The following is a 15,152-nucleotide window of genomic DNA, read 5'->3' as shown; positions in this document are numbered from 1 at the left end:
TCAAGTCAATACAACCTGTACGGACACCAGAGACTGCAAAACCGCGAAATATATTTTTCATTTAAATGAACAGAATAAAAAATATAGACAGCAACAATTACTAGAAGTCAGTAGGGATATCGTCTCATTCGTGGAGGCAATATAAACATTATATGATATAGAATTACAAAACATACTTATGGTGACCTACTGCATTGAGAAAACAAGGCCATCGGAACAGATGAGTTTTACCTTCTTTGCTGAAGACCTTATCATCAACGGCAATGTCTCTACGAGGTATAAATCTGTTATGTTTTTCCTCCATACAAAGCCTGCATCGTCACTTAAGTAACCTAGTATCAGCAAGTTGAAAAGAAGATTATCAACTCCTTGTTGGACCTAAGGAAGATATAATGTCATATTTTGTTATGATTATTATCAGTAACCGACATGTAGTTTACATAAAAGAATTTAAAATGTAAACAGAAATATTCTATTTTAGTTATGTTTCGTTTAAATGTTATAACAAGTCTTGAAGTGGCTCTCTGTTAAGCCTACAGTGTAGATGTATTTAAAACAGTTTCTGCTGGGACAAGAAGTCTGTAGGAGATTACGTTTTGGCAGGTCTGATCTTGTAAAAGCACGCTTAAAAGTAAATAAACATTATATTAGATAGAAACCCCACCACTATGGTAACACCTGACCAAAAAGCCAAACTTTTGAAATGTGACACATATCTTAATGACGTCTCTATATTTCTGAAGAAATAGCTCTCTGATAAAAGCTCGGCTACCAAATTATGTCTGGTGCTAGAATATCTTAATGCCTTAACAGTAAACCAAGTACAGACTATAGCAGTATTTAAGCCATGGTAAGTGTTATCTGTTCAGCGGAAATGTTTTGAAGGAACAATATTGTTGTGTACAATCTAGACAAAATATAAAGGCTAAGTAAGTAAATTGACATTGACAACACCTGAATAGAATTGTTACGCTGAATATAATTCCTACAAATAACCAGACAAAAATTTGTTGTTCGTAACATTTGTATTGCGTATTTTACATATATAACACAACACATGAAATAATTTTGTTGAAGAAATGTTTGTTTGAATTTACCGATACTGTTAATACTTTTTTTTCTTATAAAATTTCAAATTTTATTCATGAAATCCGGAATGCTGTCATCTAACTACCGCTACAGCTAGCTTTTTAAAACTACCAACTGCGGTCAAATAAATATTATAAAGCAATGAGTAATACTCGGGGAGTTTAAACCCCGTATATATTATTGCCAAACCTCACTACAAAATCACACCCTTGTTCCTATATAACAAGGCAGTGTAAATAGAATTAATGCCAACCATGTCATTCCCTTAAATACTAACAGGTAAACACAAGTACACATTGCATAACACAAATGTCCATGTAAATATGTTTCAGTCAAAACCCACGGAACCGTAACTTTATGCACGCAATGGGCACATTCGGCATACAAACCCGTGTAACTCTGACTAGATCACCCGAGTTCACCTGAGAGACACGAGTAACAATTGTAGTCCGAACGCTTTATCGGGTAACTGAAAATGTTTGAGAACGTTACCTATATGCTAACAGTTCAAAATCTTCCGAGCTGTAACAATAATAAAGAATGGTTGCTACTTTTGACACATAATGAGGACAGTCTAGTATCGTTGTTAGAGTTGAACTGGTACGACTTCTGTCAGAGTGAAAAATCAGACTGGATTATTATCAATCGACTTTTCAGATTCTGGGATCAAGTAACACTTGGAACTAGAGCTATCACTAAAGGTGACGAATGTACCCCCCCCCCCCCGCCCCCATCCCACCCCGCATGCACTGACACAGTACATTGCAATATGACGCACACAAGATTGCATAATTATGTGGACTGTATGCATATAGACTGTATGAATACAGTATAGTAACAAAAAACAAAGTCCCATAACTATGCAGAATATTTATCTAAAAGAATGTAATATGCACCATGCACAACTAGGATTGGTATTGATCACTTGTGTGAAGTTTCATTAAATTGTGTGTAAGGGTTTGGTAGATTAGGCACGCACAAGATTGCATATGCAGACTGTATGTACATAGTATGTTAACAAGAAACAAAGTCCCATAACTCTGCAATTTTTGTCGCTGAAAGAACATAACATGACCCATGCACAACTACTGTTGTTACTGATCACTTGTGTGAAGTTTCATTAAATTGTGTCAAGGGGATGAGGAGAGATGGTGCGCACAAGATTGTGTCTATGTATATAGTATAGTAACAAAAAAACAAAGTCCCATAACTCTGCAAATTTTTTTTCTAAAAGAACCTAACATGCCCCATGCACAACTACTGTTGGTACTGATCACTTGTGTGAAGTTTCATTAAATTGTGTCAAGGGGATGAGGAGAGATGGTGCGCACAAGATTGTGTCTATGTATATAGTATAGTAACAAAAGAACAAAGTCCCATAACTCTGCAACATTTTTTTCTAAAAGAACCTAACATGCCCCATGCACAACTACTGTTGGTACTGATCACTTGTGTGAAGTTTCATTAAATTGTGTCAATGGGATAAAGAGAGATAGTGCGCACAAGATTGCGTCTACGGCCAAGCGGACAGACGGACAGACGGACAGACAGAGAGTCAACCTGAAACCAGTATACACCCCCCCCCCCACCTTACAATTTTGTTGTCGGGGGTACAAAAATGTTCAGCCCATAATGTTTAATAGACTAGAAATTTCTATTTTATGTTAATTTACACTTTAAACTATTTCTGAAGCAAGAGCTCAACTTGTATTAATCCTCTTATGTCTACACATGACTCTACTACCCCGAACCATTTCAAATTAAAAGGGCGTTTGGTATAATTATTTCTTTTTTTTCATTGTTGTGACTGAAACTCATTTAAGAAAACAGTGGAGACCCTGATCACATGATCCGTCTTGCGGTGTTCAATCTGCACTCTTTGCCAAGACTCATCTATAGGACACTCGGCATAAAAATCACTCTGGACGGTAACCATTGCCACGCAGGTGTGAGAGAATCTATTTTCCACATTTGAACTGAATGCCAGGGACAGTTGCTGATACATTTACCATTCAACTATTTTTGTATATCTTGACAGGTGATCGAATCCACAACCTTCCATAGAAGAAATATGTTACGAAAATGAATAAGGTCAACTCTGCTGTCTCTATTCCTCCGAGCTTATGAATTTCTGTTTGTTTCTTTAAAGAAAATGTCTTTGTTTGAAATGACATAACTGAATTCACCATGCTCACAAACAGCACATAACAAACAGTATGCTTTTTTCAAACTTTGTACGTAGTACAGCCATGAAATGTGTTAAATGCTAGACTGACTTTTAGAAGAACAAGTACCAGTTCTTGATGTTGTTCAGTTGGGTTCATCACCATTTCCAACAATCATATTGCCATATATGACTGACGGTCACTAATGATAACAAATGTTCACTCTCCCTGGCAAGCTTAGCAGCCTAAGTGGCTTACCAGTACGCTTTCATAAGGAACTGACAACTATACATTCGTATGAACTGAGGTAGATTGCAAATGGCCATGGAAGGAATTTCTTCGCTAACCGGATCAAACCCGTAACCTTTGGACGGGCAGTACAGTGCATCAACTACTGAGCTAACTAGAGAACAGTACCATATGAGTATGAAAGAAGGTTTGTCGGCAAGTAGGGATGTTGAATTTTTTACTTATAACTTCAACATCAATGTGTGGCTTATTTTGTGGATTATTTGTCCTATCACTAATTATGTGTTCTTAAGCCTACATGTTTTTCTCAAAGTTGTCCCTTGTGAACCTAGAAAGAAAGCTTTAAGAATCAGATCGAGAACCCTCGAAATAGGCTTGACATGGATGTTGCTGTAAGAAGCAGATTTCTCAACCTCTGTCCTATTCAGATGGGGACATGAATGCCAAAAGAGCATTTCAAGGTTACTCTGCATTTAGAAGAAAGTAAAATGTTTTAAAATAACAATGACAGCACGCTCCACTATTCGAAGGCAATTGCCAATATGAATGACTTTCGGTTCTAGAACTGAAATAATGATTCAAGGATTATTTGACTTGATTCTATGATCTCGCTTTAAAACCCTGAATAGATATAAGAAGTTTTCAACCCAGTAACGCCCTTAGTTTTGACAAGAGCATTTTAATGGTAAAATTTTAACCGTCATTTTCTTACTACAAAACAAAGGGACATAACTTTGCCAAGATTAAAGTAAGTGTTATGGAACTTGATGTTTTTACCTTGCTTTACAACCCTGAAAACACGGGAGAATAGTAACTTGCATGCAAAGTTGCAAACACAACAATATCTATGCACAAGAAAGAGGGCATAACTTGTCCAAAATTAAGGTTATGGGAATTGATGCTTTGACCTTTCTTTACATCACTAGAGACATGTACAGAAGATTCAATCAAATATCTGCATTAGTTTCCGAGATAGTAACTTGCATGCAAAACTTTAACCAGCTTTTTTTAAATTTTAAACAGTGGGGCATAACTTGGCCGAAGTAAGAGTTATGGAAGTTGATGCCATGTCCTTTACAACATGGAAGATATGTGTGAAGTTTCAACCCAGTATCTGCATTAGTTTAAAAAATAACTTGCATGCAAACCTTTAACCCCAAAAAGGGGTCTGACTCAAGTAAGAGTTATGAGGCTTGTGATGTGTTGATATGACCTTATTCTACAGACCCGACGAAATGTGTGAAGTTTTAACCAAACATCTGCATTAGTTTGGATATACTAACTTCCATGTAAAACTTAAAACTGCATTTTCTAAGTCCAAAAGGAGTATAATTTTGTCAAAATACATATAACAGTAATGGGACTTTATCATCTGTGGTTAGTTAATGACCTTAAAAAGTAAAAATAGGTTTCAAAGCAATATGTCTATAAATGAGGCCCATAATTTACATTAGATTCGATCAAGAGTTATCTAATTTGATTTGTTTTGGTAGGTCTGATGAGTGGAAAAAGTTGTTTGAAGTTTCAAATTCAATATCATCTGTGGTTACTGAGATAAAGCCTAGATAGTAATTGCACTCAAAAGTTTACAAGTCTACCAATGACGCCATGTTTAAAGTGTTAATGCATTCGGATACGATCACCCGCCTTTCCCAGCTTCAGGAGGTGGGTAGAATTCGGGTGACACAACTACTATCGCCCGGGTTACACGAGTTATACTCGAGAAATACCCAGGGTGACTCGGGTTAGCTCGAGTATGTATGCCGAACGCGCCCAATGACTTTGCATAAATATAATTTAAATCTGGTAAACAGTTTCGTTCAAGTAATAACCTACCTCATGGGCGACATCAATATGGAATAATCTTGCAGACAACTCCTCTGGTTTGTTTGTATGTTCCAGAAGTCGCTGAACAACATTATGTGTGTCAACAGCTTTATCATGGAGTGGAATAGACACGCTCGTAGAAACTACATGTGCTTTGTTGAGATTTTGAAGTTCTTCCTCTCTACGCCGCTTGAACAAACTCTTTCCAACACCCGCTCGCCATGATTTTACAACACGCACTGTTGATCTGGTATTGAACATATGAAGCATTAGATGACGTATTCGTGTTTTCGCCTTATCAGAGTTGTCCCAATTATTGTGCGTTCTATTCGACCTGGCGGGGCGGAGTTAATCTCTGACTAATGCAAATAATGGTAATCTCAAAAAAACGAACAAAATAGGTAGAGCAATTTAATTGTTTATTTCCGTAAACTTTCGGTAATAAACGACGACTAAAATTCAACGCTACATTGGTTACAATGTAAGGCAGATGGCCACTGAATAAGAAATCAGGTTGTCGAATATACTACATATCCTGCACAATAATGCAATGGACCGTCGCGAAACCCCGCCCCGCCAGGTCGATTAAAACGCACAATAGCCAGTAATAGATACCAAACTAAGTGGAGGTGTGCATCGCTACAATAACCTGAGCCCGTGCAATTCGTGAATACCCAGCTGCGGGGCGGCGAGGTATTTACGCTTTGCACGGGCTCAGGTTAATATGCCATGCATACCGACATTAAGGCTCGTTATCTGATTTACCGCATGGTCACATTTAGTTTACATCCATGAAGGCTACGGGAGAATTAGACATGTTTAATGTAGAAGGGCCGTCTGAGGCTTTGGCATGTAGGAGTAAAAACAGTTTTGAACTAGAGCTGCTTTTGAGACAAGCGCATGTCTCTTAATTCTTTAGTGATTCGAAGTAGTGTGGGTGGTTTGGATGAATGGTTCTGATTAGTAATGTATTGGAGGTCTGGATGGTTTGGATGAGTGGCTCCTATCATTAATGTGTGGTTTGTCTGGATGGTTCAGACGAGTGGTTCCCATTATTAATGTCTAGTTTGTCTGGATGGTTCAGACGAGTGGTTCCCATCATTAATGTCTAGTTTGTCTGGATGGTTCAGACGAGTGGTTCCCATCAGTAATTCAAGGGCCATAATTCAACTGCCTGGGCGGATTTGGCTAGTTATCGAACTTGGCCGAGGACTTATGGTCAAACACATTTTGTTCAAGTTTGGTGAAGATCGGATGGAAAATGTTCGACTTAGAGTGCGGACAAGCTTTGTGACAGACAGGCAGACAGACACACTGACAGGAGTAAATCAATATGTCTCCCACACCACTGTGTGGTGGGAGACATAATAAATCAGTTTGATTAATATGAAAATAATTATGATAAGCATGCTGAATCTTTATAAATTGCAACTGCGTAAAGTAGAATTATTGACCAATACAAAAACAATGCAAGTGCAATCGATTAAACAGCCAGTCCGCCCAGTTAGCAAAGGTCTTAGAATAAAAATTTTGCGAGGTAAATGTAGATATCCGGGCGCGATACATGTTATCCTTCATAACTTCACAGAAACAGAACTGTTTTTGAAGTCATTCGTCCTCCATTTAATTGTCAAGTTGGCAAGTTGTAAGTTACATGCGGGAGCAAGTCATTAATAGCGCAGAATCCATGAATATTTTTAAGATAACTGACTGCCGCAACCACTACAGCTGAATACCACGACGTCAAACAGAAAAAAAAATCAGTAACCTCTAAACTCCTCTAAAATTTCACTGTTGGCTCGAAAAATTAGGCTGAAGTAATTTCATAGATGGTTTATTTTGCTCGACTGTGTTTTTTTTTTTTTTTTAGAATTTCTCAATAGTCTTCTGCTAAATGCTTTTACATTTTTTCGTATTTTCAAATGATCGTCCCCAGATAATTGTTTAAAATGTAAAGTGAATGTAGCACAGGATACCTCAATCAGTTGTACAACAAACCTGCCCGGTTAGAGAACAAGACTAGAAAGGTCGCGTGCTCGGTGCCCGGACGCGGTGAGGCTTCATCCTCCACCTACTTTTTATGACAATTTATCTATTACATGCGTAGAACAAGTATTCACAGTCGCGAGTTACGAAATCCAGAACACTGATTTTGTTAACTGACCTCCATATAACTGAAATAAAGTTAAAAATGTGTAAAAGTCGACCGGACGAACAATCAATCGGGGAACAGATATGAAATAATCAAGCTTTGAACATCTCCTTAACAGGCATACATGTAGTTTGCTAGATCTTACTTAGGAAGGTTGGATTTACTGCATGTGGTGTTACCTGAAAATACGTTTTTGTCTTTATATCCTTCTTGAAGAAAGCCACATTATATAATTTAGAAATGAAAATAACTTTTTGAATGAATCATGAATTCGTTTTTCGACATTTAAAACAAATGCATAATTCACAATATGCGTTACGTTTACCTGTACAGAATAGATGTATATTTGCAACATTACAGAATTCGATTAGGGGTATTGTTGTGTTTAGTCGCGCGACGGTACGGTACGAAACGAAACATTTCGTTAATCAAAAAAAAACGTACCTTCGCGCGTCTCGGTACAAAACACCGCCTGTTGCGCGGCCCTGACAACATTCCGTACTAAATAAGCCTTTTCAAAGTAAAATAATGTGCCTATCCAAAGCGCGTTCGTTATATTCTGACTGATAGATCCAAGGTATGCCCAACATGGTCATTTATTATGAATATACGTACATTCATACGAATTTAATTGTATATGTCTGTACAACATTTCGCCTGAAAAGAAACATTTTCTTTTAATCGGCACTTGTAAACTAACTCTTTCAAGCATATATGTTATGCATAAAATTTCAGCTGTAAGGTGTATATTACAACATCAGAGTATTCAAAATTATGTAGAAACCTACAAAATATGCAAATTTATACAATCTAAATTGATAGTATGAGATGAATTGCAGCCAAGTTTCCCTTTTGTTATCGCGTTACCATTGTAATTGCGAGTTTCGTTTTTGTAAACTAATAATGCTAATATTTACTATATGGCTTAGCGCTTAAACTAATAATTCCAAAATTCACTTTACCACTTAGCCCTAACTTTTTATTTAAAGTTTTAAGCAAACAAATATGTATTTTCTGGAGTTTGCCCGAGAAAACAGAACCTAACAAAAACATAACAATGTCTGTTGGACTGTTCGTTCATTACCTATCGGTAGTCAGTTAACAGTACAGAACATACTTTCAAACTAACCAGTGCTTGTGGAGTCCGCACCAGTACTGACTTGCTCTCTGAAGTAACTAACAACATCTCCATATGACTGTAGGACGTATGATTTAAGACACACTGTCATCTGTCAGATGGCTAAGGAGAATATATACCGCTCCCGTGATGCAAAGTACTATGCTCAACAGATTGGTTTAATTAACAAAATAAACGTCTAAATCTAATGTGGTACTCGTATACCTGAACTACAAAATGTGTAGTTAGTTTCAACACTATATTTATTCGTCAGTGTACCTCTGTATTCATACAATGTTCTCACAGTTTTGTAGTTTAATGACAGGGAAATTATTATAACTATGTCTACACGTACTTATCAATGTAAGAAACAAGTTTGATTGTTATACATACATTGTGTGTACGCCGCTTGCCAAGCACGAGCGCAGGTGGATATTCAGATACTAACCCACAGGTCAGGTAAGTATTTGGTTAGCAACCTGCGCTTGTACGCTTTTCGGGTTGATACACTCAATACTAACCCTATCAAAACAAAGGAGCCATGCAATAAGAATATAAGACTGACTTTTTATTCAAGGATATGTGAAACTATCTGTCGCGAAATTTCAATTAGAGATGTACACCCGTAAACCGATGTAAAGATGGACAGTGGATTAGCGACAAAAATGAGGGATCTTCTCAAACATATTTTAGATATAATTTCGGACACTTAACCATTAGGTCACGTTTTCATTTCTTTAGCTCACATATGATCGTCCTGTGTCCGCCGTCAGTTGCCATCATCAATTGGCTAATTAACACTCTAGATGTAACAAAGTTGGCCCATTCCTAATGAAACAGTCTAAGCTTGCAGAAACCTTAACAGTGACGATTTCTTGTAAAACATTACTATAAGTTTGTTACCTCTCCTTGTCTAGTGATGCAGCTGGCCTGATACCGTTTATACTGTTTGCCTGACAGACAAGCTTGTCCTTCAAGTAGTTTCTAATGACATCCATTTTTACAGGTAGAGCAGTACGCTTAAATTTGTCCAAAAATGTCACAAGAGATGACCTGTATTCATTCTCTGAACTACATATCACAATAAGCCTGTACTTTAGATCTGCAATATGCAATTAAATTTCCACTGTTACTGATCAAAGTTTATAGGTTAATTTAGACTAAAACTGAAATACAGTCGAAACCCTAAAGGACACAAGAGCATGATTAATAATTACATAGTATGAGAAAATGTATGTTCAAAAGCTTACATTTTGTCCCGAGCATTTTCGGCTTTAAGAAAACTAGAGCTATCACTGAAGGTAATGAATGTACTCCCCGCACGCACTGATACAGTACATTGCAAGTTGACGCACACAAGACTGCATAATTATGTGGACTGTATGTATATAGTATAGTAACAAAACACGAAGTCCCATAACTCTGCAGATTTTTTTTCTGAAAGAACCTAGCCTGAGCCATGCACAACTAGGGATGGTACTGGTCACCTGTGTGAGGTTTCATTAAATTGCGTTCAAGGGTCCGGGAGATTAGGCGCACACAAGACTGCATATGCAGACTGTATGTATATAGTTTACTAACAAAAAACAAAGTCCTATAACTGTGCAGAATATTTTTCTGAAAGAACCAACATGCACCATGCACGACTAGGGTTACTACAGATCACTTGTATTAAGTTTCATTAAATTCTGTGCATGGGTTCAGGAGATCAGGCGCGCACAAAATTGCATATGCAGACTCTACGTATTATAGTATAGTAACAACAGAAGAAAGTGTGTGAAGTTTCATTCAATTGTGTCAAGGGAATGAGCAGAGATGGTGCGCACAAGACTGTGTCTACGGACAGACAGACGGACGGACAGACAACCTGAAACCAGTATATCCCCCTTACAACTTCGTTGTTGGGAGGTACAAAAACCTTTTTCCAAGAATAACATAATACCACAACAATAATTACGTATTTTTGCCTGTAATACAATTCAATAATGAAATATTATGAAGTTTTTCAAAAAAATGTCATAAATTTCATTATTAAAATACAACAGTCCTCGGCAAAATAACAAAGCAAATATGAAATCATCTAACTAACATCGTTATAATACAGGCAAAAACACGCCATTATTTATTTCATATCATGCTACCCTTGAAAAAGGCTTTTGGTAAAGCCGAAAGCGCTCGAGTTTATACTCTAGTTTTTGGCGCTGTCTGACATTATATTTTGTCATACTTTGGCCTCTCTTTACAAATATTTGATATATATTGAATAGATAGAATGACTTCGCATGCCTTTCGAACAGGATTTAATTACAAAAGAATTCTACCTTTCGTGAATAGACTCAGTTGCACAGAGTTTGTATTGAAAGTGCTTTTACCTTTAAGTTAAAAGAAATGCTTAAAATTACGTTGGAGTCAAAGATACTGTCTTAAATGTAAACTAGAAATGTGTCCATGGGACACAGATGTCACCACTACATGACAAAGGACACAAATGTTTTCCTAGGTCAGGGGCCATAACTCCTACAATACTGAATGAATCCGGACGCGAAACCCCAGGTGCATAACCGCAAATGCTGATCAACATTCCTTTAAACTTTGGTGACTCTAGGTCAAATACTTTTGGAGCTATGCGCGACACAACATTAAAATGACCAATTTTTAACTAAGTCAGGGGCCATAACTCCTACATGACTGAATGAATCTGGACGCGAAACCACATGTGCACAACTGCACATGCTGACCAACATTCCTGTACACTCTGGTGACTCTAGGTCAAATAATTTTGGAGCTATGCGCGACACAACATTAAAATGACCAATTTGTAACTAACTCAGGGGACATAACTCCTACATGACTGAATTAATCCAGACGCGAAACCCTAGGTGCACAACTGCACATGCTGACCAACATTCCTGTAAACATTGGTGACTCTAGGTCAAATACTTTTGGAGCTACGTGCGACACAACATTAAAATGACCAATTTTTTACTAAGTCAGGGGCCATAACTACTACACAACTGAATGAATCCAGAGGCAAAACCCCAGGTGCACAACTACACATGCTGACCAATATTCCTGTAAAGTTTTGTGACTCTACGTCAAATACTTTTGGAGCTACGCGCGACACAACATTAAAATGACCAATTTTTACAAAGTCAGAGGCCATACCATAACTCCTACATGACTGAATGAATTCGGACGCGAAACCCCAGGTGCACAACTACACATGCTGACCAACATTCCTGTAAAGTTTTGTGACTCTACGTCAAATACTTTTGGAGCTACGCGCGACACAACATTCTTGGAAGGACGGACGGACGGAGAACGGACGGAAGGACGGACGGACAAGGGCAAATCTATATGCCCCTATCCCCCAAAAGTTGGGGCATAAAAATGTACAAAAGTTAAAAAAGGAGATAGTTCTATAAAATGTAAGATAGTACAGCCTTGCCTGCATAGCCCATAACATTGGAAGACACCTGCAAAATTGTAAGCAGATGCTGAAGGGTATACATATTATAACAATTATCAACAGCAACTTACCCAGACATCTGCTCTCCAGAAGGTAGTCTTCTAAGAGCTTTTCTGCTGGTTCACTGACATCAAATCGTAGACAATCTGCATTGACAAGACAGTGTATTTTCTGACCGTTATCAAATAACGCTCTTCTCCAAAATATGTCGACCTGTAATGGGATATTATGCCTTGAATCAATGGTGAGCAACATTTCAAAGTTAACAAGTATAATGCTGCGTCTGAAAAGAGATACGCAATTTAAATAAGTGAATGAAACTTTGCTTCTGGAATTACCTCTACTGCAACATAATCTACATATCTGATATATATCAATGACGCATACAAAATATTAAGCTATACATGCAATAAATTCTAATAAGAAATGTTTGGGTATGAATATTAATATACAAATAGTTTTAAAACCATTTCATTTTAAAATTGTTGGGAAAAGAGAGACAAAAATATAATGAAATTCTTTATCATAGTCTTCTCTTAAGAGAAGTAATTCAGAAGAAAATATACCAAAATTACTTTTTACTTGGGTCCATTAGACACATCAGCTTATTATGTTGTGTTATGACATTGAACTATAACCAAGGGGTTTGGAAGTTGCGCATTACACATTGTCTCATTATTGCAAACATTTATGCCAAGTAATATAAAAGTCATTTGATGGATGACATAGTTATGGAGCGGAGACACAGCCTTTGACTTCTAAGTGCGACCTTGTCCTTTAAGCAAAGGGTCGTGCTTTGCGTCATACATATCGTACTGTTATGGTGTTTTTGCCAAGTTATTTCAATCCGTGCATAGCAAAATCACAGGCAAAATAAAATTTACCAAACATTTCTAACCTCTAAGGACTTTGTCCTTTGAACTAGGGATCTTGGTTTTGCGCATGACATGTCATTTCATTAAGGAAAAAATATATGTAAAGTATTTATAACAATTCATGATTGGATGAAAGAGTTATACAAAGCCTGGCAACACTATATTAACCTTTGACCTTCAAGTGCGACTAACAATCCCTTGATCGGTGGTTGAATAATGGAGATGACAAGAAAAATATCCTGTGACTTTGAACTTTAACCTAGGGTTCTGGGTGTTACGCATGACATGTCAACTCGTTACGGTGGACATTTGTGCAGAGAAAATTAAAATCCTTTGACGAATGGCTTTGGATCAGACACGAAACTTCGGACACGCTAGAAATTATTAGTTTTTACGACCATCACATTTACGGAAGCAGACTGTGGCATAATGTAGTATAAAGGTATATGAAAGTATGTCCGACCTATATAGGAATTTTATCTGTTAACATTTAAATTTGCAATTATTTATTGAAATCGCCTTATTAAAATGTTACCCCTATTAAAAAGCTACTTGTCTGAAAGCAGCCGCATTTGCTATTTCCTTTTTTATCCTTTCAAAGCAAATTAATATGTATTAAGTAAAAACATGTTTATAAACATTTAAAGGGCTAAGAGATTTAAACAACAAACCGATATAAATCGTTTACTTACTTCATCTGTGCTGGTCTTTTCTGTGCACAAAAGTATCTCGTCCGGTCGAGGTAGTGGATGATTTGAGTCGAACACATAAACTGACAATGCTGTTGCAAGAATTTCATCTAAAAATAAAAATGTCGCAAATTAAGGGCCATAAATCACTTAACCATTATTTATTCCAACAATGTACACATCTAGGCTTCGTAGCGGTAACTCCTGTGAAGATTTGTTTACCTTAAACCAGAGATCATAGAGAAGTAGTATAGATCAAAGAATTAGACAAATCAAAGGCCATGATTCCGCTGAAAATCCTTTAATCAGAACATAATATGCACAACAACGCTTCACAAATGTTCACTCGTGAGGTCTGGTGGAATTCAGCCAAACTGTATACAGCCAGTAGTGTAAATATTGTAATATATCACAAATCAATGGCCATAAATCTCTGACCAAAATTTCTAAATCTGAACATACTGATACTATGTATAACTAGGCATGGCACTCAGTCTGATAACTGCTGTAAGGTTTGGTGGAAATCTGCCCATATGTGTAAGAGAAGTTATCATAAACTTGGAACATAAGGAACAGTAACTTCCCTGAAAATCACTGAATACAGGGAAAAGTGACCATGCCCCCTGGCAGCCATGTTTTTTTGTTGTTTCTTTTTTTTTTTTTTTTTTTTTTTTTTTTTTTTTTTTTTTTTTTTTTTTGCGAATCGGAATAATTCAATAATCTTGATAGAGGGTCACACAAAGACAATTTGTGTAAATATACAATATATAATCGGGCTAGCAGTTTCACACAAGAAGATTTTTATATTTTCCACTATATACATATAGGAAAAAATGACCACGCCCTCTGGCGGCCATGTTTTTTGACGAATCAAAATAATTTGAACGATCTTGGCAGAGGGTCACACAAGGACCATTTGTGTAAACTTATTTAAGAATCGGGCCTGCAGTTTCACACAAGATGATTTTTTAAATTTCGAAGTTTCAAGTTTTCAAGTTTCTATTTTACAACTTGGCCCATATGGGCATCAGCATTAATTATACATTGCATGTATAATAATATTGTCATAGCAAAAACATCATAGCAATGACCATGAACTAAACATATAAGCATGAATGCATGACATTTGTAATTAAGCACCATGAAGGTGGTAAATACTACTTGACAACAGACATAATCTTCTGTCCAAAAACAGCTTGCTTCATTAATACTGTTCATTAATATTGTTCTATCATTACTTGCAAATAGTTGTTCAAAGTTGGACATATTAGGCTCTTCTTAAGTAAATGGGTATATATTTTCTGCGATCAACAATAAAGTCAGAGCTGAAATTTATCACCTAATGTGTTATTTGGACAGGTTCTCAAATTACGAGCTAAATTAGTAAACATCCCTTTTCAATAGGGAATTTGTGGCTACTGCATCTAAGCGGCAAAGCCAGACAGCAAGCATTTTCGGTAATAGCTTGACGTAAGTTTCAAGTTCAAAAGAAGATTTAACTAGAGTTATCACTGAAGGTG

The 15,152-nt window shown here is 36.8% G+C and overlaps 1 protein-coding gene across 1 annotated transcript; it reads right to left on the bottom strand.

The window, feature by feature from the left end:
* Positions 1–231: 231 nt before the first annotated feature.
* Positions 232–14,898, bottom strand: LOC128554094 (E3 ubiquitin-protein ligase rnf213-alpha-like; the record flags this gene model as incomplete). The annotated part of the gene is made up of 6 exons (XM_053535328.1): positions 14,871–14,898; positions 13,636–13,742; positions 12,140–12,281; positions 9,503–9,701; positions 5,340–5,577; positions 232–378 (listed from the first exon to the last, which is right to left on the bottom strand). Coding segments are annotated over exons 1-6 (861 nt in total), but the record flags the coding sequence as incomplete, so codon positions are not given.
* Between the last annotated feature and the right edge of the window lie 254 nt (positions 14,899–15,152).

This window comes from Mercenaria mercenaria, unplaced genomic scaffold (assembly GCF_021730395.1).
Source record: "Mercenaria mercenaria strain notata unplaced genomic scaffold, MADL_Memer_1 contig_4711, whole genome shotgun sequence".
In the NCBI taxonomy this organism is placed as follows: domain Eukaryota; kingdom Metazoa; phylum Mollusca; class Bivalvia; order Venerida; family Veneridae; genus Mercenaria; species Mercenaria mercenaria.
This window is presented reverse-complemented; position numbering and strand designations above follow the sequence as displayed.